We start from the raw sequence: 27,430 nt of genomic DNA on the forward strand, positions 1-27,430 counted from the left end.
TGTATTTACGGCCCTGGAACCACCGCTAGGAACCAGGGCCTTTTATGTCTCGCTGCCTGCCCTCCTGCCTGCTGCCAGTCTGCCACACACTCAACCTCCTCACGCTGCCTGCTGCTGTATTTCCTCCTGCTGTCTGTGTCTCCACTGCCAGGGAACACATTACAAGGTGCTGCTGCCCATGCGCCAACAGCTATTACGCTCAAAAATAGCTGCAGCCATTTGAAAAAAAAAATTGTAATTAATTTAGAGGTGTCCGGATTGAAAACTGTGCTGTCCCAATTGTGTATTGGACACAATGTGGGCTTCACGACCGCTGTCTGGAACCTCATGCTGTGTATTTACGGCCCTGGAACCACCGCTAGGAACCAGGGCCTATTATGTCTCACTGCCTGCCCTCCTGCCTGCTGCCAGTCTGCCACACACTCAACCTCCTCATGCTGCCTGCTGTTGTATTTCCTCCTGCTGTCTGTGTCTCCACTGCCAGGGAACACATTACAAGGTGCTGCTGCCCATGCGCCAACAGCTATTACGCTCAAAAATAGCTGCAGCCATTTGAAAAAAAAAAATTGTAATTAATTTAGAGGTGTCCGGGTTGAAAACTGTGCTGTCCCGATTGTGTATTGGACACAATGTGGGCTTCACGACCGCTGTCTGGAACCTCATGCTGTGTATTTACGGCCCTGGACCCACCGCTAGGAACCAGGGCCTATTATGTCTCGCTGCCTGTTCTCCTGCCTACTGCCAAATGCCAATCTGCCACACACACATTACACCTGCTGCTGCTGCTGCTGTATTTCCTCCTGCTGTCTGTGTCTCCACTGCCAGGGAACACATTACAAGGTGCTGCTGCCCATGCGCCAACAGCTATTACGCTCAAAAATAGCTGCATCCATTTGAAAAAAATATATAAAATTGTAATTATTTTAGAGGTGTCCGGGTTTAAAACTGTGCTGTCCCAATTGTGTATTGGACACAATGTGGGCTTCACGACCGCTGTCTGGAACCTCATGCTGTGTATTTACGGCCCTGGAACCACCGCTAGGAACCAGGGCCTATTATGTCAGTCACATCACACTGCCTGACACACACTACTCCTCCTCCTGTAGCTGCATTGAGCTTCTGCTGTCTGTGTGCTGCTACCACTGCCAGGGAGAACAGAAGAAGAACTATTTTCTGCTGCCACCTGCCCACCCACACTCCTACCGGCAGCTATTACCACAGTACAATAGTTGCAAGCCTGCAACTACTTCCTCCTCCTGCTGATGTCTGTGTTTTACCACCGCCAGGGTACACAGAAAAAGGCACTGTGGCTTGCAATGTGCCACTACCTACCTATTATGCCATCAACACAAATATATAACTATGGTGTTATTAAAATAACATATTTCCACAAATTAAGTAAAAAAAAATATTACAAAAGAAAGGAAAACCAAGACACATAATATAATGATAGAGAAGATGAGGAAGAAGAAGAAGACGAAGAAGAAGAAGAAGAAGAAGAAGATATAGAAGAGGAAGAAGAAGATATAGAAGAAGAAGATATAGAAGAAGATCTAGAAGAAGAAGAAGAAGATATAGAAGAAGAAGAAGATATAGAAGAAGAAAAAGATAATTGAAGAAGATACAAGAAGTAGAAGATGAAGAAGATTCGAGTAGAGAGAAGATATAGAAGAAGAAGAAGAAGATGACTTAAATGAAGACTTCCAACACCCATTTTGGACACACCTTCTCATGCCAACACTTTTCATGAAGTTCATTTACTATTTTTGAGACCCTTTTTTTAACTACTACATCACCACATAATCACTTGATGTTTTTCTTTATAAAAAAAGGTGGTTTCATGCATCATTGACCTCCAATACAAGTTTTACAAGCTATTTAAGGCCAGCTCGAATATTTTACTCGAATACAGACTCGGATAGTGACGTCGGATATCCGAGGTCGAATCGGATATTCGATTAACTCGAATATTGAACTTCGAGTAAATTCGGATAGTTTACCATCCGAATTCGACCAAACTCGAATAGGATAATGAGGTATCCGAGCAACACTGCTTAAAATCCCCCCCCCCCCCCCCCCCCCCCAAAAAAGTCTGTCAATTAACATCAGGCCTAGGTTCCAGACAGCGGTCGTGCAACACACATTGTGTCCAAAGTCCAACCGCACAACTGGGACATGACAGTTTTCAGCCAAGACACCTCCAAAACATTACGCAGCAATTGTGTTTTGGGTTAAATATAGGTGGTATCAGTGGCCTGTGGCACCCTGGCCTGGCGGTGGGAGCTGCACAGGCAGCAGGAGCAGGACAATGCAGCAGGTGTAACGTGTGCCAGGAGCATGCCGAACGTGGCACATGGCAATTGGCACTTAGCACGTGGCACTTGCCACATGTCACGTGGCACGTGTCACGTGTTGCATAGCACTTGCCAAGTGCCACGTGGCAAGTGACAAGTGCCGAGTGACAGTCAGACAGCAGAGGAGAAGACACTAGTGCACACTAACTGTCACACTGGCACTGCTCACAGCACAGCAGTTCTGTAGAAAGCTAACACAGTAGTACTACTACTCTATCAACTACTAGCACTGACTGCAGTACTACAGTACTAACTACACAATAACACAGTAATCCTATCCCTAATCCCTAACCTATACTGTAGCTGAGGCTAATAGCTGGCCAGCAGGCAGCAGCTGGCCTGGTCTGTGCACAGCACATAAACAGACACATAGCAGCAGCCCTGCAGTACAGCACACACTCTGACTGTCATACAATGACATCAATCAAGCTAATTAACGATTTAACAATAGTGTAGTGATAGTGAAGGGGTTAATCACTGAACAGCTTTAGGTTTATAACTGTGTACAGTCCTTGCTAGGCCAGCAGCACTGGAGCATGTCTCTGAGTGAGCATTCACTCAGTCTCATCATGGCAGCCCTCCTTATTACACAGGGGGGCTGGCCAGGGTTCCTTTCTGTGATTGGGTGCCAGGGCTTAGGCTGGGAGGCCTCTGATTGGCTCAATGAGTTCAGGTGGGGCTGGCCAGGGTTCCCCTCTGTGATTGGTTGCTAGGGCTTCTGCTGGGAGCCCTCTGATTGGCTCCAGGACATGAGCTCCTTAGTTACGGAATTTCGGATCCGGATATCCGCAATATCTGCGGATATCCGCGTTATGCGGCCAAATATCCGGATAGCGTAAAAATGGTCAGATATCCGGGTTACCAGGATATCCGGAATCCAGATGAGCACCACTCATCATCAGTATTATTATCATTGATTTATAAAGCAGCAACATATTCCATAGCGCTGTACAAAGTAAGAAATGAACATGGAATACATAATAATGCAGACAATGGTGTACAGCAATATACAAAATACAGAATCAATACAAAGTTACAGAATTGGTAATAACACTGAGAAAAGTAACATGATGAATAAAATGTATAATGATTTCCAAACCACTAAAGGGGAGAGAGCCCTGCCCAGAGGAGGGGTGAAGCGCATGTAAATGTTATTTTCTTTACATAAAACATGAAACGATTAAAAAAAGTCTTTGTGTTGCTAGTAATCACTGGAAATATATGTGGCATTTAGAATTTTAGTTCCCTTTGATAGTTGTCCTTTAAGCTCTGGTCCTTGTCTCTGAGTACGGGGTGTGTAACATTCCCCATAATCTCATTATTATCTCTCTGCAATATCAGGAAATGAAGCATCTACTTGACCTTCTTATGTCTGATTGCCGCTATTATCAGGTCAGCCTGTCTCTCCTGTGTTTATGTCTGGCTTTATACAATGTATCGGCCCTAAGAGCCAATTGCCTTTTCATTATCCAATGCAGAGAGACATTCAGTTGTTTACTTGCAATAGTCGTTTGCTCTAATGCTTCAGGAGTGTTATATTTATGTACCTCTTGTGAGGAGACGACATACAGCTTACCTACCACACATTCCTGTCTGCCAGATCTCCTTCCCCGGCCTCTCACTTCCCAAAACTCAACGTGAATAACTCAGAACTGGTCATTTGTTCATCTCTGCCCACCTCTCTGCCTGATATAACAATACATGTCAATGGCAGATTTGCCCAGAAAATACATTCAATCATGTCGGCAGATTTGCCCAGAAAATACGTTCAATCATGTCGGCAGATTTGACCAGATAAAAATACCTTCAACCATGTCGGCAGATTTGACCAGAAAATACGTTCAATCACGTCAGCAGACTTGATCAGAAAACACTTCAATCATGTGTAGCAGACTTGATCAGAAAACACTTCAATCGTGTGTGGCAGACTTGCTCAGAAAACACTTCAATCATGTGTGGCAGACTTGCCCAGAAAACACTTCAATCGTGTGTGGCAGACTTGCCCAGAAAACACTTCAATCGTGTGTGGCAGACTTGATCAGAAAACACTTTAATCATGTGTGGCAGACTTGCTCAGAAAACACTTCAATCGTGTGTGGCAGACTTGCCCAGAAAACACTTCAATCGTGTGTGGCAGACTTGCCCAGAAAACACTTCAATCGTGTGTGGCAGACTTGCCCAGAAAATACTTCAATCATGTGTGGCAGACTTGCCCAGAAAATACTTCAATCATGTGTGGCAGACTTGACCAGAAAACACTTCAATCGTGTGTGGCAGACTTGACCAGAAAACACTTCAATCGTGTGTGGCAGACTTGACCAGAAAACACTTCAATCGTGTGTGGCAGACTTGACCAGAAAATACTTCAATCATGTGTGGCAGACTTGACCAGAAAACACTTCAATCGTGTGTGGCAGACTTGACCAGAAAACACTTCAATCATGTGTGGCAGACTTGCCCAGAAAACACTTCAATCGTGTGTGGCAGACTTGCCCAGAAAATACTTCAATCATGTGTAGCAGACTTGCCCAGAAAATACTTCAATCATGTGTAGCAGACTTGCCCAGAAAATACTTCAATCATGTGTGGCAGACTTGCCCAGAAAATACTTCAATCATGTGTGGCAGACTTGCCCAGAAAACACTTCAATCGTGTGTGGCAGACTTGACCAGAAAACACTTCAATCGTGTGTGGCAGACTTGACCAGAAAACACTTCAATCGTGTGTGGCAGACTTGACCAGAAAACACTTCAATCATGTGTAGCAGACTTGCTCAGAAAACACTTCAATCGTGTGTGGCAGACTTGCCCAGAAAATACACCTGTTAATAAATAAAAAAAAACCCATTTATTCACCTGCAGAAGACCTCCTGTCCCGCCCGGGCCTCCGTCCGGCGCGCAGCTCCCACGATCCTCTGCAGCCAGCAACTGAAACTCCCGCGCTGAGAGCAGGGCTACGGGAAAATGGCGCCTGAAGCCCAGCACTGCAGACTAGAGTTGGGCCGAACCTCCGATTTTAGGTTCGCGAACCTGGTTCGCGAACTTCCGCGGAAGGTTCGGTTCGCGTTAAAGTTCGCGAACCGCAATAGACTTCAATGGGGATGCGAACTTTGAAAAAAAAAAAAATATGCTGGCCACAAAAGTGATGGAAAAGATGTTTCAAGGGGTCTAACACCTGGAGGGGGGCATGGCGGAGTGGGATACATGCCAAAAGTCCCGGGGAAAAATCTGGATTTGACGCAAAGCAGCGTTTTAAGGGCAGAAATCACATTGAATGCTAAATGACAGGCCTAAAGTGCTTTCAAACATCTTGCATGTGTATACATCAATCAGGTAGTGTAATTAAGGTACTGCTTCACACTGACACACCAAACTCACCGTGTAACGCACCGCAAACAGCTGTTTGTGTAGTGACGGCCGTGCTGGACTGGTGCACAGTATACAGTGGCGGGTTCACTAAACAGAACAGGTATACAGTGGCGGGTTCACAGAACAGGTATGCAGTGGCAGGTTCACTGAACACAACAGGTATGCAGTGGCGGGTTCACTGAACAGGTATACAGTGGCGGGTCCACTGAACAGAACAGGTATGCAGTGGTGGGTTCACAGAACAGGTATGCAGTGGTGGGTTTACAGCACAGGTATGCAGTGGTGGGTTCACAGCACAGGTATGCAGTGGTGGGTTCACAGCACAGGTATGCAGTGGTGGGTTCAATGAACAGGTATACAGTGGCGGGTCCACTGAACAGAACAGGTATGCAGTGGCAGGTTCACTGAACAGGTATGCAGTGGTGGGTTCACAGCACAGGTATGCAGTGGTGGGTTCACTGAACAGGTATGCAGTGGTGGGTTCACAGCACAGGTATGCAGTGGTGGGTTCACAGCACAGGTATGCAGTGGTGGGTTCACAGAACAGGTATGCAGCCAGACAGGAACAAGTTAAAGGGAACCTTAACTGAGAGTGATATGGATATTTCCTGTTAAACAATACCAGTTGCCTGGCAGACCAGCTGATCTCTGTGGCTGCAATAGTGGCTGAATCACACCCTGAAACAAGCATGCAGCTAATCCAGTCTGACTTCAGTCAGAGCACCTGATCTGCATGCTTGTTCAGGGGCTGTGACTAAAAGTATTAGAGACACAGGATCAGCAGGCGATTCAGGCAACTGGTATTATTTTAAAAGGAAAAATCCATATCCTTCTCAGTTTAGGTTCCCTTTAAGCCTAACTAATCTTTCCCTGAGAGACAGTCTGCAGCAGCTCGCCCTACTCTCACTAACGCAGGCAGCACACGAGTGACCGTAATGGCCGCCGCTGCCTGCCTTATATAAGGGGGGGTGGGGCTCCAGGGGCTAGTGTAGCCTAATTGGCTACACTGGGCCTGCTGACTGTGATGTAGAGGGTCAAAGTTGACCCTCCATGTGCATTATGGGGCGAACCGAACTTCCGCAAAGGTTCGCCTGCGGGACGCGAACCACTGAAGTTCGCATGGAACCGTTCGCAGGCGAACCGTTCGGCCCAACTCTACTGCAGACTCGAAGTCTCCAGAGCAGGGCTTCGGACACCATTTTACGGTAGCCCTGCTCTGCCGGAGCTGCGGGCTGCTGCTGCCGGTGAACTGACATGGCGTCTATTAGACCCCGAAAGTCAGTTCACTCTGGGGGGGGGTGCTTGAAGAATTTTAGGGGTGCTTCAGCACCCCCAAAGCACCCCCCTGGTGCAGCCACTGAACTCCTGTCATCTCCACCTCAAAATACATCTCACATCTCCCTTCCTCACTCAGGATGCTAGTAAAATGTTTATACAGGCCCTAATGATATATATTCCCTGGACTTCTGTAACACTGCGCTCTGTAGACTACCTACTAACAGACTGGCACCCCTCCAGTCTATACTGAACTCAGCCGCTCGACCCATCCTCCTGTCTTCTCACATCTCAGTGAAGTATAGTCCGGTATTTTGTGCGGTTCTGATCCAGTTCTGTATAATGGCTGAAGAAGAAACTTAACATTTTGTAAGCTTGCAATAAACCGTGTACAGCTAGACATTAGAGGTATTACCTTAATCAACGTTTGTTGGATTGATTTCAGCATACTCACTCCGTCCTCATTGGCTGCTCCTCTCTGTCAAGCTCTTCATTGGCTGCCAATTAACCAATAACCAGAGAATCCACTTCAAACTCGAACCTACAAAGCTCTCCACAATCTCTCCACAATCCCTCTCCCTGTTCATCTCCCCACTAGTCCCTAAATGCCCCCTCCCCCCCCTTCAACCTCTATTCTGCACACAACCTTCTGCCTATCCTCCCCTGGAATCATCTCCTCCCATTCACATATACAGGACTTCTCATAAGCATCTCCTTTCCTTTGGAATTCCCTTCCAAAACACATTGCCATGCTCCAAACCTTGCAGCCTTCAAGCACTCACTTAAAATGCAAACCTCACGTATTTCCCCACCTCTTGTTTTCTCCCTGTGTTTCTTTGCATTGTAAGCTCACAAGGTCAGGGTTCTCTTCCCTCTTGTGTTCTGTAAGATGCTGTATGTTTTGTCTAGAACTATATATTTACAGCTGTCGCACTTTTACTGTCAACCATTTCTGAATGATGTACCAATATTTGCATTCTATGTACCCATGTACTGCGCTATGGAAGCTGGGGCTATATAAATCATCATTAATAATAAAAATGTTATATGACTAGTTTTCTCATCCTATCAATCAGTTTCTCTATACCAGGCTGATTGTCCTTTCACATTTTAGCCCTTCAGTAATTTAGAATTTAGAAAGCCCGATTAGTCCCCCCACTACATGGAATGCCTTTCTGTTTGGCAGAATGGATGGTGGTATTGCCGGTATTTGAGCATGGAGGTCTTTGCTGTGCGGAGTGCAGAGTGGAAGCATGATCTGTACTTCATACGAGTCCAATACTGGATTTCCTGACTTTAGAGAAGCCAGATGGTGTAATGAAAATAGAATCCAGCCTGGATGTCCTGCCAGCGCAAACAAGAGGTCAGATCTTGTGTATGAAACTCTCTCCAGCCATCTGCTACCATCCGAAGGGAGTTCTTATGTTTGGCATTTAACACCTGAGCGTTACGGACAAGCTCAGCTCGTCCAGTAACGCCGCGGTGGATTGCTCAGGCCCTAGTGGGCCGATTTGCATAATTTTTTTTTCAAACACGCAGCTAGCACTTTGCTAGCTGCGTGGTTTTTCCGCTCGCCGCCGATCCGCCACTACCCGCCGCGAAAGAGCCCCCCCCCGCAGACCCCTTGCGCAGCCTGGCCAATCACTGCCAGGCAGCGCTATGGGGTGGATCGGGACTCCCCCTGACGTCGATGACGTCATTCCGATCGTCGCCATAGCGACGGGGAAAGCCCATAAAGGAAATCCCGTTCAGGCAGTGCGCCGCAAATAATCGGAACACTAGGGAGGTTAAGGCCCGTACACACTGCCTGATTTTAGTCTGTTGGACGACAATTAGGCATGTGTACGCGGGCAAATGACTTGACGATTGACTGATAACAGGCATTATGCCCAATCCAACTGTCAGGTCTATTCACACGATTGTTGGTCTGATATCGTGCAGTTGATGCGTGTGTACAGGTCGTTTGAACAACGTGTACTTGTTTTGAATGTGTAGTCGATCATTCTGCTTGCGTATGGTAGTCATGTCCTGTGATTCAGGCATTACATCTTTGTCTGAATCATTGTGCTGTGGTCTTATGGCCGGTGTCCTGTAAGCTGCGGAACTTTCTGGAGAATGTAGCACTGTTTCTGGGCATAGGCGGGGTAAGCCAAAGTTTCTCTATGCAGATCAGGAGTCTCTGTGCTGTGTAATATGTCGGAGCTATATAATCCAATAAATAATAATATGCATGGTTCATTATATTATATTATTGTTTATTTGTACAGTTTCAGCATTTTCCATAGCGCTGTAAGGGTTTGCCCAAATCTATGTATATCTTCTGGCATGAATAATGGCGCTCATACATCACTTGATTTTGCGGACCGATCTGTCTTTCGATTCGATTATTTTATCAGATTGGAGGACAGTTGATACCGCAACATGGCCAACCGATCACATTTTTGATCGATTTGTGGCCAAAATCGATCTAAAGGATCGATTGCTGGAAAATCTCAGTCACAAGGACTTGATCTGGTGCCCGGGGGTAATCACGTTCAATATCCCATCCACCAAGGCCCCCCAGCCGGTGTCCCCCCGAGTGTATACATGCCCCCCAGCCGGTGTCCCACCGAGTGTACACAAGCCACCCCCGTGCAGTGCTGAAGGCTCACAAGTTGTGGCCATCCAGGTTCTCATTAACACTGAGTGGAGGTTGGATTTCAGTTGGTTGTATCCCACATCCCACAAGCTGAGTCTGGGTCAGACAAGGATGCCCGGGGACAGAGTATGAAGGCAGAGGATCGGTATGGTCAATGTCCTCCCCTGGCCTGTATCTACACAAGCCTCCCTAAGTATCAGATGTTGCCCATCATAGAGTAGGGAAGGTCCTTCTTAATCTTTTGGTTGCAATTTTTGAGGAGTACAATGCTGTAAATCTGAGGATGACGCTGATTGCATCCTTGAAGCCAGAGCTCTGCAGATCTGTGTCCCACCGACATGTGTACAAGCCACGCCCCCCTCCCCCCCACACACAAACACACACAAACACACACACTCTCCTCTCTAGTATTTCACCATGTCTGCAAGCCACACCCCCAACTCCTCTCTAGTATTTCACCATGCCGGCAAGCCACACCCCCAACTCCTCTCTAGTATTTCACCATGCGTGCAAGCCACGCCCCCCACTCCTCTATTATTTCACCATGTATGCAAGCCACGCCCCCACTCCACTCTAGTATTTCACCATGCGTGCAAGCCACGCCCCCACTCCTCTATTATTTCACCATGCTTGCAAGCCACGCCCCCAACTCCTCTCTAGTATTTCACCATGCGTGCAAGCCACGCCCCCACTCCTCTATTATTTCACCATGTATGCAAGCCACGCCCCCACTCCACTCTAGTATTTCACCATGCGTGCAAGCCACGCCCCCACTCCTCTATTATTTCACCATGCGTGCAAGCCACCCCCCAACTCCTCTCTTGTATGTCACTATGTGTGTAAGCAATGCCCCCCCACCACTTCTAGTATTTCTACATATGAACTGGCCGCCAGCAGACTTGGGCACAGGATACAGCCGGTATATGGCTTATCCTGCTGCTGCACAAGTCCCGGTGGAGTTGATTACTATTCCCCCTCCAGGTCCACATGGATAGTAGGGAGTAATGTAATTTGGCTGCCGGCTATTGCTGGTGGCCAAATTACAGTGTTTTAAAAGTAACTTCAGCTCCATCTTCTGACAGCGCCGAAGTTACTCACTGAGCTGTAATTCCTATTATGGCCTATGGTGGCGCCGGCTGCACCCAAATCTCCTGCGCTGTTATTACAGGGCTCGCTTGCACACTTCCTCCCAGGTTACATTTTATTTATCTATTGTTCCTTTTAGTGTTATGACAATTTTTTATTATTTTTCCTATTATTACTGTAATTGTATTATTGCCAATCAGCCGAGGGAGAGAACATTTCAGCCTCCATCAGCTGCCAGAAGTAATAAGCTATAATGATTGCCTGTTTTGCTGTAGGATTAGCTGTTCCGCTGCGTCTGTTCCAATATTTTGCTGCTTTCACAATATTATTTGCAGTGACTGTTTCTTCTGTCTTTCTAACCTTTTATTCACAGTTTATATCTGCCAGACTTTGTTCTGCTAAATTTATATTCCCATTTAAAGCTCTGGCATAATGTGAACCTGTAGCGGCCCCAAAAGTGGCAGTAAACTGGAAGTGGCCCAGGCAGAAGAGTGAGATGCTTGCAATCTGTGAGTTCCTTCCCCGTCCTCTTTAGTATTGTGTTTGTCTATCATCCGGTCAGTCGGCTCCTATCCGATCATCTGATGGAGCAAAAGATTCAGACGCAATGCTAGACTCCTCCTTCCAAGTGGCATAAATCCCGCCCACCTCCCCTCACCATGCAATCTTATGGGTCTGGAAGGGGAAGGTGAGTGGGATTTATATCACTTAGGGGGAGGAGCATGGCTGCGTCTGGATCAGAAGCAGATTTACTGTAGAGGACACCAACACAATCCTAAAGAGGAATGGGACAAGGACCTCAGAGATAAGTGCCTTACTCTCTCTACACCTAGGGCTGCCTGTAGTTTTATGGTCACCGCAGGTTCTCATTAGTCTGTATGCCAAAGCAGCTGTTTCTGTGCAGGGATTGTGGGATGTTGCGGTAACATTTCCCGATTTATTCTTTTATTAGTTCTCACGCCCATGGATGCCATCATCCAGGAAACCGTAGACTACACCAGGCAGAGGAAGATCTTCAACCAACCACTACTGAACAACCAGGTCGTCCATTACCGCCTGGCAGAGCTGAGCACGGAGGTGGAGCTTCTGCGGTCGCTGCTCTACCGCATGGTCGGTGAGTGTCAGTGTGATGACAGTTATCAGTTAGTTACTCACCTTCCTCTGATGATCACTGCTGGTACTGGGAGTGAAACCCTACACTGGTGACCACACAACAGTTTGTCATGATTTGGTGGAGGGCTGAGCAGAGAAGGTTTATGGAAGACCTGAGAGGGTGACTCGAGAGAGAGATTCTTTCATCTTCCTGATTTAGTGCTCCTCCCCCCTCCACCACAACCCCAGTGTCAGAGGTGCAAGAAGGGAATAGGGAGCAGCTTGTTAAAGGAGTTCTGTGGACTGTTTAAATAAAGTGACACTTACCTGGGGCTTCTATCGGTCCCCTGCAGCTGTCACGTTCTGCGCCGTCCTCCTCCCATCCTCCGTTCCCCGCCGCTTGATTAGACTGCGCTGCGCGGCTGTGGCCATCATCATTGCGTCATTGGCAGCTTACTTTGCAGGCGCCGTACAAGAAAACTTCACACTGCACCTGCGCAGTAAGCTCCCGATGAGGCGCGGGGGAGCAATCATTATTCATCTTGTTAGACGAATATTACAACGGGACCGGCGGCTGCAGGGGGCCGATAGAAGCCCAGGTAAGTGTCGTTTTGTGTTTATTTAAACAGTCCACAGAACTCTGATTACTACTATTCAAAGTATCTATAGAAGTGATTATTATAAGCACAGGACCAATAGAGAGCTAATACTGCATTTGAGGGAGGGCCCTTCTGGCCCAAGGGCCCCGATGCGGTCGCTACCTCTGCACCCCCTATTGCTGCATAAAACATCTTTATTTGTTACACGAAGTTGTCATTTTTGAGGTAAGCCACCTCCTCTTTTTTCACCTTAGTTGTTTGTAACATAGATTTATATACCTTGGGGTGCCTCCTGATCCCCGGTCATCCAGTCTGAGGAGGAGCTTCCAGTAAACCAGGATGTTTTTATTTTATTTACTTTGTTCTCAGACATCCTCCTCTTCAATGTCTGAGAACTCCTCCTCTGTCCCAGCACTGAATAGACCCGGGACTCCTCCTCTGTCCCAGCACTGAATAGACGCGGGACTCCTCCTCTGTCCCAGCATTGAATAGACCCGGGACTCCTCCTCTGTCACAGCATTGAATAGACCCGGGACTCCTCCTCTGTCCCAGCACTGAATAGACCCGGGACTCCTCCTCTGTCACAGCATTGAATAGACCCGGGACTCCTCCTCTGTCCCAGCACTGAATAGACGCGGGACTCCTCCTCTGTCCCAGCACTGAATAGACGCGGGACTCCTCCTCTGTCCCAGCACTGAATAGACCCGGGACTCCTCCTCTGTCCCAGCACTGAATAGACGCGGGACTCCTCCTCTGTCCCAGCACTGAATAGACGCGGGACTCCTCCTCTGTCCCAGCACTGAATAGACCCGGGACTCCTCCTCTGTCTCAGCACTGAATAGACCCGGGACTCCTCCTCTGTCCCAGCACTGAATAGACCCGGGACTCCTCCTCTGTCCCAGCACTGAATAGACCCGGGACTCCTCCTCTGTCCCAGCACTGAATAGACGCGGGACTCCTCCTCTGTCCCAGCACTGAATAGACCCGGGACTCCTCCTCTGTCCCAGCACTGAATAGACGCGGGACTCCTCCTCTGTCCCAGCACTGAATAGACTCGGGACTCCTCCTCTGTCCCAGCACTGAATAGACCCGGTACTCCTCCTCTGTCCCAGCACTGAATAGACGCGGGACTCCTCCTCTGTCCCAGCACTGAATAGACCCGGTACTCTTCCTCTGTCCCAGCACTGAATAGACCCGGGACTCCTCCTCTGTCCCAGCACTGAATAGACGCAAGACTCCTCCTCTGTCCCAGCACTGAATAGACCCGGGACTCCTCCTCTGTCCCAGCACTGAATAGACCCGGGACTCCTCCTCTGTCCCAGCACTGAATAGACCCGGGACTCCTCCTCTGTCCCAGCACTGAATAGACCCGGGACTCCTCCTCTGTCCCAGCACTGAATAGACCCAGGACTCCTCCTGGATTCCAATGCTGCATTATGGTATAACATCCCAAAGCTTGCAATACAGCATGACTTCTCTGTCAATGGACCTTTATCAAACGCTCGCCCCATACAGCATGGTTACTACCTTATATAAAATTGTGACATCACCACACATGAACACACCCCCTAGGGGGCGGGCACATACTTTAAGGAACATAGCAGCAATTTGTAAAGTTACAAGAAACAAAGTAAATTAAAGGAGACCAGAGCTGAAAACATAAGAGAAACAGGGGGAGCCGACATGTCTGGGGAGCTGTCCTGATGGTCACTGCTCGCTCTGTTCTCTCGTCCCCCCATCTTACCTAAGCCCCTCCAGCAGCCTCTTCTGGGTCGCCAGAGTCGGGCTTCCCTGCGCCTGCGCTGGTCTGACTGTGCACGTCCTTCAGCTACCGACTGCAGCCGGGGAGCCCTCTGCGCATGCGCATGACTTAATCCTGACGTCATGCACAGAGGGTTCCCGGCCGTGGTCGCGTGCTGAAGGACGTGCACAGTCAGACCAGCACAGGCGCAGGGGCCCCCGACTCTGGCGACCCAGAAAAGGCTGCTGGAGGGGCTTAGGTAAGATGGGGGGCAGAGAGAATGGGGGGGAGGGGTGGCCATCAGGACAGCTCCCCAGACATGTCGGCTCCCCCTGTTTATTCTTATGTTTTCAGTCTCCTTTAAACTCCTCATTTATGCCATTTGGCACCAGAGTGTTTAACCAGTCCATCCACCTATATTCCCATTGGGAGAGCGATGTCTTGGGGTCCGCCCCTTCTGGGAGAGCCCCCCCCCCTCCAGCACGCACCTGCGCAGGTCGCTGACATTATATCCGCAGTCATGAAAGTGCCTGGCCTAGGCAGAAGCAGATATCCCGAGATTTGTGCCGGTCATTCCTAATATTACTACGATGTTCGTTCAGCGGGGGGGTCTACTGATCCAGAAGGAGTACCGGGCCTGCTGCATTGCTGGTTCTGTTCCCCCCGAGGATCAGCAGGTGCCTGCTCTGACTCCCCAGGCTGAGTGTGTGGTAACCCTTTCTGCTCCTCATCTGTCAGCAGAGTGTCGGGAGTAAGGATCCCCCTCTTCACTCGGCCTCTTCTGCAGGACCATTTTCATTGAATATTATCACCTGACCAGTGCTTTGTTTCCTCCCGGCAGGTTTGTACATTGAAGGAAATGATGTCACCAGACTGGCGTCGATGGCTAAGCTGAAGGCGGGACGTTTGGCGAGGGAGTTGTCTGACAGCTGCCTCCAGTTCTGGGGCGGGATGGGCTTCACCAATGAGGTGCTGGTCAGCCGTTTCTACAGGTGAGTAACATATTGGCGAGGCTCGAACAACCCTGCAGAAATAGCCCCGCCTCTCACATCCTGCATCCAGACAGTCCTGCAGAGATAGCCCCGCCTCTCACATCCTGCATCCGGACAGTCCTGCAGAGATAGCCCCGCCTCTCACATCCTGCATCCGGACAGTCCTGCAGAGATAGCCCCGCCTCTCACATCCTGCATCCAGACAGTCCTGCAGAGAGCCCCGCCTCTCACATCCTGCATCCGGACAGTCCTGCAGAGATAGCCCCGCCTCTCACATCCTGCATCCGGACAGTCCTGCAGAAATAGCCCCGCCTCTCACATCCTGCATCCGGACAGTCCTGCAGAGATAGCCCCGCCTCTCACATCCTGCTTCCAGACAGTCCTGCAGAGATAGCCCCGCATCTCACATCCTGCATCCAGACAGTCCTCCAGAGATAGCCCCGCCTCTCACATACTGCATCCAGACAGTCCTGCAGAGATAGCCCCGCCTCTCACATCCTGCATCCAGACAGTCCTGCAGAGATAGCCCCGCCTCTTACATCCTGCATCCAGACAGTCCTGCAGAAATAGCTCCGCCACTCACATCATGCATACGGACAGTCCTGCAGAGATAGCCCCACCTCTCACATCCTGCATACTGACAGTCCTGCAGAAATAGCCCCGCCTCTCACATCCTGCATCCGGACAGTTCTGCAGAGATAGCCCCACCTCTCACATCATGCATACGAACAGTCCTGCAGAGATAGCCCCGCCTCTCACATCATGCATACGAACAGTCCTGCAGAGATAGCCCCGCCTCTCACATCATGCATCTGGAGAGTCCTGCAGAGATAGCCCCGCCTCTCACATCCTGCATCCGGACAGTCCTGCAGAGATAACCCCGCCTCTCACAACATAACCCACTTTTTTTTATTCTAATTCCAGTGTGCAGAAATGTGAGACAAGGTGTGGAACAGTTTAAGAGAGCAGCAAAGCTTATGCATGCTCAGTGTCAGAATCTTTAGTCATGCTGCTTCTACCCTTTAAATTTCCTTACCCTTGTCAGTCAGGACAGCTCCATCCCTGTAGCGGTGTAAACCTAGACTGAAAAGTCACCTGTCTAGTATGGCACTGTGTATGGAATATAAACCACTGTTCTCTGTCCTCAAACCTCCCATTTCTGTGGAAGCACCGCCCAGGGATCCAGTATGGAAGCCGATGAAACTCTCTAGATGTGTCCTCGGCCGGATCGGGATATCAGTGAATCACAAGTGATCACAAGTAGAGTTATCTTGTGTCAGATAAATACACTGCTTTTGTCCTCAGCTGGCAGAGCTCATTGTGCTGTAAATTCTTGCAATGCTTTGATGTCTCTCTGCTAGCAGAAAATATAGAAACTGAAAGAAGCCCATTGTTATTGTCTCACACTGCCCCCCAGTGACAAGTGGCCATAAATACTCATTACAGCAGTACCTACTAGAAGCAAGGAAATGTAACAAAGAAGACATTTAAAAAAATGTGCTGAACTAAATTGGCCTGGAACACTTGCAAGCCTCGAAATAAATTGTCTTATAAAGGGTTAAAGGATGTGTCCGTGAAGTCTACAGAACAAGGCCTAGATCCTGCATCATTTAATGATCCAATCCTTTGGCATTTCGCTTGTTTGTGGGTCTGTCGCCAACCTGCCTGGACGTGGCCACTAGTGGAAAATCCACCCCACAATGACCAAGATAGTGAGAATGAGAGAGAGAAAGCCCAGGACAACTTTCAGAGAGACACAAGCTGAACGTCCACCAGTGCCTGTCAGTTTATAAATGACGGGAGGCGCCTTATAGGAGTCCTTCACTGCTAAAAGAACAATATAAAAAGTCAGAATGAAACTTGATAAAATCCTTATTTCCACAATGCTTCCGGGAGAATGTCCTTTGGAAACAGGAGACAAAGTCACATCTTCTCTGTATCCACACATGAAAAAAATCCTTCAAAGAAGAGCACCAGACCTACTGTGAGACATGGAGGTGTGGAGGAGGCGGGGCTATAGGGAGTCATGTGACTACAGATCTCTCTGCAGGGAAGGTTGTAAGGCAATATTATAAATCATGAATGATAATAATGAGCCCGCCTCCTCTTCTATGCCATATTTTATGCTTATGTATGACAGTTTGTGATTTACTCCCCTTATGTGTAAATTATGGGCCTGATTTACTGAGATGTCTCCAAAGATCTCCAAGCTTGTCTGGTGGGGACATCAGTCATGTAGTGAGCCTGGATTGAGTATTTCCTGTTGTGTCATTGCCTGGGTCATATTGCAGCATAGTGAGAGTTGTTGAAAGGTCAGTAAACTAGCAGCGATTGTTTGACTCTCAAATTAAAGTCACTATTTGTTTAAAAGATACTCAGATTGTTCTGGAGTTAAATAACTGAACAAAAAGCAATTCCAGGCTGGAAAAGCATGACTGTGAAAGTGACGACGGCTTCTCAGAAATGAATATTTGTGAGCAGAGAGATGCTTCTATTAGTATCTAGTATATAGTCTTTCCTTATTTCTTTATAAGCTAAAACAATTCTTTGTAGCTAATGCAAACAGTGTATGTACTCTGCCTAGTCTCGTTTGAACTCGGGATTTACAATGTCTCCCCATCACCCAAGGTCTGTGCTATGTGATGTTTTAGCAAACTAGTGGTCTATCTATTTGTCATAAATCGGCTAGCATCCCTGTGAGACCGGAGTACTGTAATAACACCGCAGGAGATTGGGGCGCAGCCGGCGCCACCGTGAGTAACTTCGACGCCGTCAGAAGATGGAGCTGAAGTTACATTTAAAACACTGTCATTTGGCCTCCAACAATAGCTGGAAGCGGAATTTTATCATTCCCCACCATCCACGTGGACCAGGAGGGGGAATAGTAATTACTTGTGCAGGAGCAGGATAAGCCATATACCAGCTGTATCCTGTGCCCAAGTCTCCCAGCGGCGATTTCATATGTAAGCGTAAGACCCTCCTGCAGATGTAATTAAGGCATCTAATGACATTCATTTATGTTTGCGCAAGAATGTTTCTCCTCTGAATGTCCGGTGTGTATACAGTGGGATGCGAAAGTTTGGGCAACCTTTTTAATCATCATGATTTTCCTGTGTAAATCGTTGGTTGTTGCGATAAAAAAAATGTCAATTAAATATATCATATAGGAGACACACACAGTGATATAAATATATCATATAGGAGACACACACAGTGATATAAATATATCATATAGGAGACACACACAGTTATATTTGAGAAGTGAAATGAAGTTTATTGGATTTACAGAAAGTGCGCAATAATTGTTTAAACAAAATTAGGCAGGTGCATAAATTTGGACAACACAAAAAAAAATGAAATCAATATTTAGTAGATCCTCCTTTTGCAGAAATTACAGCCTCTAAACGCTTCCTGTAGGTTCCAATGAGAGTCTGGATTCGGGGTGAAGGTATTTTGGACCATTTCTCTTTACAAAGCATCTCTAGTTCATTCAGGTTTGATGGCTTTCGAGCACGGACAGCTCTCTTACAATAGAAAAAACACCACTCTACCTCCAACCCAGACAGAGGTGCTGGAAACCAGATGGCAGGAACAGAACCAGGGTGGGATGAACTCCGCACACTCACAGGTATAAAAGTCCAAGAGTTTTTATTTCGGAATCACAGATACAGCAAAACTAGCCGTTTTGCTGTATCTGTGATTCCGAAATAAAAACCCTTGGACTTTTATACCTGTGACGGTGCGGAGTTCATCGTACCCTGGTTCTCTTTAACTCACACCACAGATTTTCAAGGTCTGTGGACTGAGATGGCCATTCCAGAACATTGTACTTATTCCTCTGCATGAATGCCTTAGTGGATTTTGAGCAGTGTTTAGGGTCGTTGTCTTGTGGAAAGATCCAGCCCCGGCGCAGCTTCAGCTTTGTCACAGATTCCTGGACATTGGTCTCCAGAATCTGCTGATACTGAGTGGAATCCATGTGTCCCTCAATGCCCAGTCCCTGCACTGGCCACACAGCCCCACAGCATGATGGAACCACCACCATATTTTACTGTAGGTAGCAAGTGTTTTTCTTGGAATGCTGTGTTCTTTTTCCTCCATGCATAACGCCCCTTGTTATGCCCACATAACTCATCTGTCCACAGCACCTTATTCCATAATGAAGCTGGCTTGTCCAAAGGTGCTTTAGCATACCTCAAGCGGCTTTGTTTGTGCTGTGGGTGGAGTAAATGCTTCCTCTGCATCACTCTCGCATACAGCATCTCCTTGTGTAAAGTACACTGAATGGTTGAATGATGCACAGTGACTCCATCTGCAGCAAGATGATGTTGTAGGTCTTTGGTGCTGGTCTGTGGGTTGACTGACTGTTCTCACCATTCGTCGCTTCTGTCTATCTGAGATTTTTCTTGGTCTGCCACTTCAAGCCTTAACTTGAACTGAGCCTGTGGTCTTCCATTTCCTCAGTATGTTCCTAACTGTGGAAACAGACAGCTGAAATCTCTGAGACAGCTTTCTGTATCCTTCCCCTAATCCATGATGGTGAACAATCTTTGTCTTCAGGTCATTTGAGAGTTGTGTCGAGACCTCCACGTTGCTACTCTTCAGAGAAAATTAAAAGAGGAGGAAAACTTAGTTGTCTCCCTTAAATACTCTTTCTTATAATTGGATTCACCTGTGTATGTAGGTTAGGGGTCACTGAGCTTACCAAGCCAATCTGAGTTCCACTAATTAGTTCTATAGGTTTTGGAATCAATAAAATGACAACGGTGCCCAAATTTATGCACCTGCCTAATTTTATTTAAACAATTATTGCGCACTTTCTGTAAATCCAATAAACTTCATTTCACTTCTCAAATATCACTGTGTGTGTCCCCTATATCATATATTTAACTGACATTTTTTTATCGTAACAACCAACGATTTATGCAGGAAAATCATGACAATTAACAAGGTTGCCCAAACTTTTGCATCCCACTGTAAGCTGTGTATTGTAACATCTTGTCGGTAAATGCAGGAACCAAGTCCGACGAAGGCTTATTAGCCGAAAGCTTACTTTTTATTTTCCTAAGTTCCTAAGTTAGCAAATAAATTGTCTAAAGACCGAACAATACAAGTTGTTTAGGTGATATATTTATTGACTAACGGTACAAGATCTCTCTGCAAGATCTCTAAACATTTCTTCTTCAGACATGTTTCAGAACTGATCAGAACCATAAGGTCAGTGGCGCTCCTAGGGCATTTGACACCCGGTGCTGGGTATTGTTAGACGGGGGTGTCTTATAACACCCAGCACCGGGTAACAAATGCCCTAGGAGCGCCACTGACCTTATGGTTCAGTTTTGGTATGATTCTGATCAGTTCTGTATCATGCCTGAAGAAGAAACTTAAAGTTTTGAAAGCTTGCAGAAAAATCTTGTACCGTTAGTCATTAAAGGTGTTACCTAAACAACTGTTATATCTTCAGATTCTCTCCATGACTAACACCGGACCACACGCAAAAGCCAAATAAATGGTATCATCCTGATTGAAAACTTCTTATTTCTTAATAAATATTCTGTAACCTTGTTGAGCAATCTGGGCTGTTTTGCTGTGACCGGCATCATCGCCTTTTCTCAGAAATTGTGTCGTAGAAAGTTGCGTTTAGAACAATATTGTCTTTAGCTGTGCGGACGCGGCAGATATCGGGTTTCCAAGGTTTTCGTATTCGGTTGGATTGTTGTCTTTGTGTTTTGTGACTTCAGCGTAACACAAACCTGTTGCCAAACTCTGTGTTTGACTTGGTGACGGTGTCTGAGTCACGCCTTGACGGTCGCTGAGCAAATATCTGAGCTGCTGGGAGGATAGAGGGGTTGGAAGGTTTTATGCCTCACAGATTAAATGTTCTTTTTCTAGTCATTGTGTTTCTGGAAAGATCTGAGCTCACACCTTCTCACTGGCAATACATTCCCCAACAGCAGAATTCACAATCACTGGTGGAATTATCAGGGGGGAGGAGGGAAGTGAGCACTGGGGGACAAGGGGGGGAGGCTGTATTCTCACATACAGCTGGGAAATGTGACTATACTGGGGGGCATGTGGCACAGCTGGGGAATGTGGGTATACTGGGGGCATGTGGCACAGCTGGGGAATGTGGCTATACTGGGGGCATGTGGCACAGCTGGGGAATGTGGCTATACTGGGGGCATGTGGCACAGCTGGGGAATGTGGCTATACTGGGGGCATGTGGCACAGCTGGGGAATGTGGCTATACTGGGGGCATGTGGCACAGCTGGGGAATGTGGCTATACTGGGGGGGCATGTGGCGCAGCTGGGGAATGTGGCTATATTGGGGGCATGTGGCACCGCTGGGAAATGTGACTATACTGGGGGAGATATGGCACAGCTGGGGAATGTGACTATACTGGGGGCATGTGGCACAGCTGGGGAATGTGGCTATACTGGGGGCATGTGGCACAGCTGGGGAATGTGGCTATACTGGGGGCATGTGGCACAGCTGGGGAATGTGGCTATACTGGGGGAATGTGGCACAGCTGGGGAATGTGGCTATACTGGGGGCATGTAGCACAGCTGGGGAATGTGGATATACTGGGGGCATGTGGCACAGCTGGGGAATGTGGCTATACTGGGGGCATGTGGCACAGCTGGGGAATGTGGCTATACTGGGGGGGCATGTGGCGCAGCTGGGGAATGTGGCTATATTGGGGGCATGTGGCACCGCTGGGAAATGTGACTATACTGGGGGAGATATGGCACAGCTGGGGAATGTGACTATACTGGGGGCATGTGGCACAGCTGGGGAATGTGGCTATACTGGGGGCATGTGGCACAGCTGGGGAATGTGGCTATACTGGGGGCATGTGGCACAGCTGGGGAATGTGGCTATACTGGGGGAATGTGGCACAGCTGGGGAATGTGGCTATACTGGGGGCATGTAGCACAGCTGGGGAATGTGGATATACTGGGGGCATGTGGCACAGCTGGGGAATGTGGCTATACTGGGGGCATGTGGCACAGCTGGGGAATGTGGCTATACTGGGGGCATGTGGCACAGCTGGGGAATGTGGCTATACTGGGGGGCATGTGGCGCAGCTGGGGAATGTGGCTATACTGGGGGGCATGTGGCGCAGCTGGGGAATGTGGCTATACTGGGGGCATGTGGCACAGCTGGGGAATGTGGCTATACTGGGGGCATGTGGCGCAGCTGGGGAATGTGGCTATACTGGGGGCATGTGGCACAGCTGGGGAATGTGGCTATACTGGGGGCATGTGGCACAGCTGGGGAATGTGGCTATACTGGGGGCATGTGGCACCGCTGGGAAATGTGACTATACTGGGGGAGATATGGCACAGCTGGGGAATGTGACTATACTGGGGGCATGTGGCACAGCTGGGGAATGTGGCTATACTGGGGGCATGTGGCACAGCTGGGGAATGTGGCTATACTGGGGGCATGTGGCACAGCTGGGGAATGTGGCTATACTGGGGGCATGTGGCTATACTGGGGGCATGTGGCACAGCTGGGGAATGTGGATATACTGGGGGCATGTGGCACAGCTGGGGAATGTGGCTATACGGGGGGGCATGTGGCGCAGCTGGGGAATGTGACGTTCTGCTGCCGCCACACAACTTACAGTAACAGGCGGATAGAGGCAGCGCTATGTTCTGCCGCCGTCACACAACTTACAGTAACAGGCGGATAGAGGCAGCGCTATGTTCTGCTGCAGTCACATAACTTACAGTAACAGGCGGATAGAGGCAGCGCTATGTTCTGCCGCCGTCACACAACTTACAGTAACGGGGATAGAGGCAGCGCTATGTTCTGCCGCCGTCACACAACTTACAGTAACAGGCGGATAGAGGCAGCGCTATGTTCTGCTGCCGTCACACAACATACAGTAACAGGCGGATAGAGGCAGCGCTATGTTCTGCCGCCTTCACACAACTTACAGTAACTGGCGGATAGAGGCAGTGCTATGTTCTGCTGCCGTCACACAACTTACAGTAACAGGCGGATAGAGGCAGCGCTATGTTCTGCCGCCGTCACACAACTTACAGTAACAGGCGGATAGAGGCAGCGCTATGTTCTGCCGCCGTCACACAACTTACAGTAACAGGCGGATAGAGGCAGCGCTATGTTCTGCAGCTGTCACACAACTTACAGTAACAGGCGGATAGAGGCAGCGCTATGTTCTGCCGCCGTCACACAACTTACAGTAACAGGCGGATAGAGGCAGCGCTATGTTCTGCCGCCGTCACACAACTTACAGTAACAGGCGGATAGAGGCAGCGCTATGTTCTGCCACCGTCACACAACTTACAGTAACAGGCGGATAGAGGCAGCGCTATGTTCTGCCGCCATCTCACAACTTACAGTAAGAGGCGGATAGAGGCAGCGCTATGTTCTGCTCCCGTGACACAACTTACAGTAACAGGCGGATAGAGGCAGCGCTATGTTCTGCTGCAGTCACACAACTTACAGTAACAGGCGGATAGAGGCAGCGCTATGTTCTGCTGCCGTCACACAACTTACAGTAACAGGCGGATAGAGGCAGCGCTATGTTCTGCTGCCGTCACACAACTTACAGTAACAGGGGGATAGAGGCAGCACTATGTTCTGCCGCCATCACACAACTTACAGTAACAGGCGGATAGAGGCAGCGCTATGTTCTGCTGCCGTCACACAACTTACAGTCACAGGCGGATAGAGGCAGCGCTATGTTCTGCTGCCGTCACACAACTTACAGTAACAGGTGGATAGAGGCAGCGCTATGTCCTGCTGCTATCACACAACTTACAGTAACAGGCGGATAGAGGCAGTGCTATGTTCTGCTGCCGTCACACAACTTACAGTAACAGGCGGATAGAGGCAGCGCTATGTTCTGCTGCCGTCACACAACTTACAGTAACAGGTGGATAGAGGCAGCGCTATGTCCTGCTGCTATCACACAACTTACAGTAACAGGCGGATAGAGGCAGTGCTATGTTCTGCTGCCATCACACAACTTACAGTAACAGGGGGATAGAGGCAGTGCTATGTTCTGCTGCCATCACACAACTTACAGTAACAGGTGGATAGAGGCAGCGCTATGTTCTGCTGCCATCACACAACTTACATTAACAGGCGGATAGAGGCAGCGCTATGTTCTGCTGCCATCACACAACTTACAGTAACAGGCGGATAGAGGCAGCACTATCTTCTGCCGCCGTCACACAACTTACAGTAACAGGCGGATAGAGGCAGCGCTATGTTCTGCTGCCGTCACACAACATACAGTAACAGGCGGATAGAGGCAGCGCTATGTTCTGCCGCCATCACACAACTTACAGTAACAGGTGGATAGAGGCAGTGCTATGTTCTGCCGCCGTCACACAACTTACAGTAACAGGCGGATAGAGGCAGCGCTATGTTCTGCTGCCGTCACACAACTTACAGTAACAGGGGGATAGAGGCAGCACTATGTTTTGCCGCCGTCACACAACTTACAGTAACAGGGGGATAGAGGCAGCACTATGTTCTGCCGCCGTCACACAACTTACAGTAACAGGCGGATAGAGGCAGCACTATGTTCTGCCGCCGTCACACAACTTACAGTAACAGGCGGATAGAGGCAGCGCTATGTTCTGCCGCCGTCACACAACTTACCGTAACAGGCGGATAGAGGCAGCGCTATGTTCTGCTGCCGTCACACAACTTACAGTAACAGGCGGATAGAGGCAGCGCTATGTTCTGCAGCTGTCACACAACTTACAGTAACAGGCGGATAGAGGCAGCGCTATGTTCTGCCGCCATCACACAACTTACAGTAACAGGCGTATAGAGGCAGCGCTATGTTCTGCCACCGTCACACAACTTACAGTAACAGGAGGATAGAGGCAGCGCTATGTTCTGCCACCCTCACACAACTTACAGTAACAGCCGGATAGAGGCAGCGCTATGTTCTGCCGCCGTCACACAACTTACAGTAACAGGCGGATAGAGGCAGCGCTATGTTCTGCCACCGTCACACAGCTTACAGTAACAGGCGGATAGAGGCAGCGCTATGTTCTGCTGCCGTCACACAACTTACAGTAACAGGCGGATAGAGGCAGCGCTATGTTCTGCTGCAGTCACACAACTTACAGTAACAGGCGGATAGAGGCAGCGCTATGTTCTGCCGCCGTCACACAACTTACAGTAACAGGCGGATAGAGGCAGCGCTATATTCTGCTGCCGTCACACAACTTACAGTAACAGGCGGATAGAGGCAGCACTATGTTCTGCCGCCGTCACACAACTTACAGTAACAGGCGGATAGAGGCAGCGCTATGTTCTGCCGCCGTCACACAACTTACAGTAAGAGGCGGATAGAGGCAGCGCTATGTTCTGCCGCCATCACACAACATACAGTAACAGGCGGATAGAGGCAGCGCTATGTTCTGCCGCCGTCACACAACTTACAGTAACAGGCGGATAGAGGCAGCGCTATGTTCTGCTGCAGTCACACAACTTACAGTAACAGGCGGATAGAGGCAGCGCTATGTTCTGCCGCCGTCACACAACTTACAGTAAGAGGCGGATAGAGGCAGCGCTATGTTCTGCTTCTGATCGTTTTGGTGGAATTATCGGGGGAGGAGGGAAGTGAGCACTGGGGGACAAGGGGAGGGAGGCTGTATTCTCACATACAGCTGGGGAATGTGGCTATACTGGGGGGCATGTGGCACAGCTGGGGAATGTGGCTATACTGGGGGAGATATGGCACAGCTGGGGAATGTGGCTATACTGGGGGCATGTGGCACAGCTGGGGAATGTGGCTATACTGGGGGCATGTGGCACAGCTGGGGAATGTGGCTATACTGGGGGGCATGTGGCGCAGCTTGGGAATGTGGCTATACTGGGGGCATGTGGCACCGCTGGGAAATGTGACTATACTGGGGGAGATATGGCACAGCTGGGGAATGTGACTATACTGGGGGCATGTGGCACAGCTGGGGAATGTGGCTATACTGGGGGCATGTGGCACAGCTGGGGAATGTGGCTATACTGGGGGCATGTGGCACAGCTGGGGAATGTGGCTATACTGGGGGCATGTGGCACAGCGTGGGAATGTGGCTATACTGGGGGCATGTGGCACAGCTGGGGAATGTGGATATACTGGGGGCATGTGGCACAGCTGGGGAATGTGGCTATACTGGGGGGCATGTGGCGCCGCTGGGGAATGTGACGTTCTGCCGACGTCACACAATTTACAGTAACAGGCGGATAGAGGCAGCGCTATGTTCTGCTGCCGTCACACAACTTACAGTAACAGGCGGATAGAGGCAGTGCTATGTTCTGCTGCCGCCACACAACTTACAGTAACAGGCGGATAGAGGCAGCGCTATGTTCTGCCGCCGTCACACAACTTACAGTAACAGGCGGATAGAGGCAGCGCTATGTTCTGCCGCCGTCACACAATTTGCAGTAACAGGCGGATAGAGGCAGCGCTATGTCCTGCTGCCGTCACACAACTTACAGTAACAGGCGGATAGAGGCAGTGCTATGTTCTGCAGCCGTCACACAACTTACAGTAACAGGCGGATAGAGGCAGCGCTATGTTCTGCTGCCTTCACACAGCTTACAGTAACAGGAGGATAGAGGCAGCGCTATGTTCTGCTGCCGTCACACAACTTACAGTAACAGGCGGATAGAGGCAGCGCTATGTTCTGCCGCCGTCACACAACTTACAGTAACAGGCGGATAGAGGCAGCGCTATGTTCTGCTGCCGTCACACAACATACAGTAACAGGCGGATAGAGGCAGCGCTATGTTCTGCCGCCGTCACACAACTTACAGTAACTGGCGGATAGAGGCAGTGCTATGTTCTGCCGCCGTCACACAACTTACAGTAAGAGGCGGATAGAGGCAGCGCTATGTTCTGCCGCCGTCACACAACTTACAGTAACAGGCGGATAGAGGCAGCGCTATGTTCTGCCGCCGTCACACAACTTACAGTAACAGGCGGATAGAGGCAGCGCTATGTTCTGCTGCAGTCACACAACTTACAGTAACAGGCGGATAGAGGCAGCGCTATGTTCTGCTCCCGTCACACAACTTACAGTAACAGGCGGATAGAGGCAGCGCTATGTTCTGCTGCCGTCACACAACTTACAGTAACAGGCGGATAGAGGCAGCGCTATGTTCTGCTGCCGTCACACAACTTACAGTAACAGGCGGATAGAGGCAGCGCTATGTTCTGCTCCCGTCACACAACTTACAGTAACAGGCGGATAGCGGCAGCGCTATGTTCTGCTGCCGTCACACAACTT

General features: G+C 49.1%; 1 protein-coding gene across 1 annotated transcript in view; it reads left to right on the top strand.

Annotated features, from left to right (window-relative positions):
• Positions 1–27,430, top strand: part of LOC137517947 (probable acyl-CoA dehydrogenase 6) — a 145,839-nt gene that overhangs the window by 111,399 nt on the left and 7,010 nt on the right. Inside the window, exons 8-9 of the mRNA XM_068235023.1 lie at positions 11,674–11,835; positions 14,995–15,145. Coding sequence (XP_068091124.1) covers positions 11,674–11,835; positions 14,995–15,145 — 313 coding nt within the window. The remainder of the gene's footprint in view (positions 1–11,673; positions 11,836–14,994; positions 15,146–27,430) is intronic.

Source organism: Hyperolius riggenbachi, chromosome 5 (assembly GCF_040937935.1).
Source record: "Hyperolius riggenbachi isolate aHypRig1 chromosome 5, aHypRig1.pri, whole genome shotgun sequence".
In the NCBI taxonomy this organism is placed as follows: Eukaryota; Metazoa; Chordata; class Amphibia; order Anura; family Hyperoliidae; genus Hyperolius; species Hyperolius riggenbachi.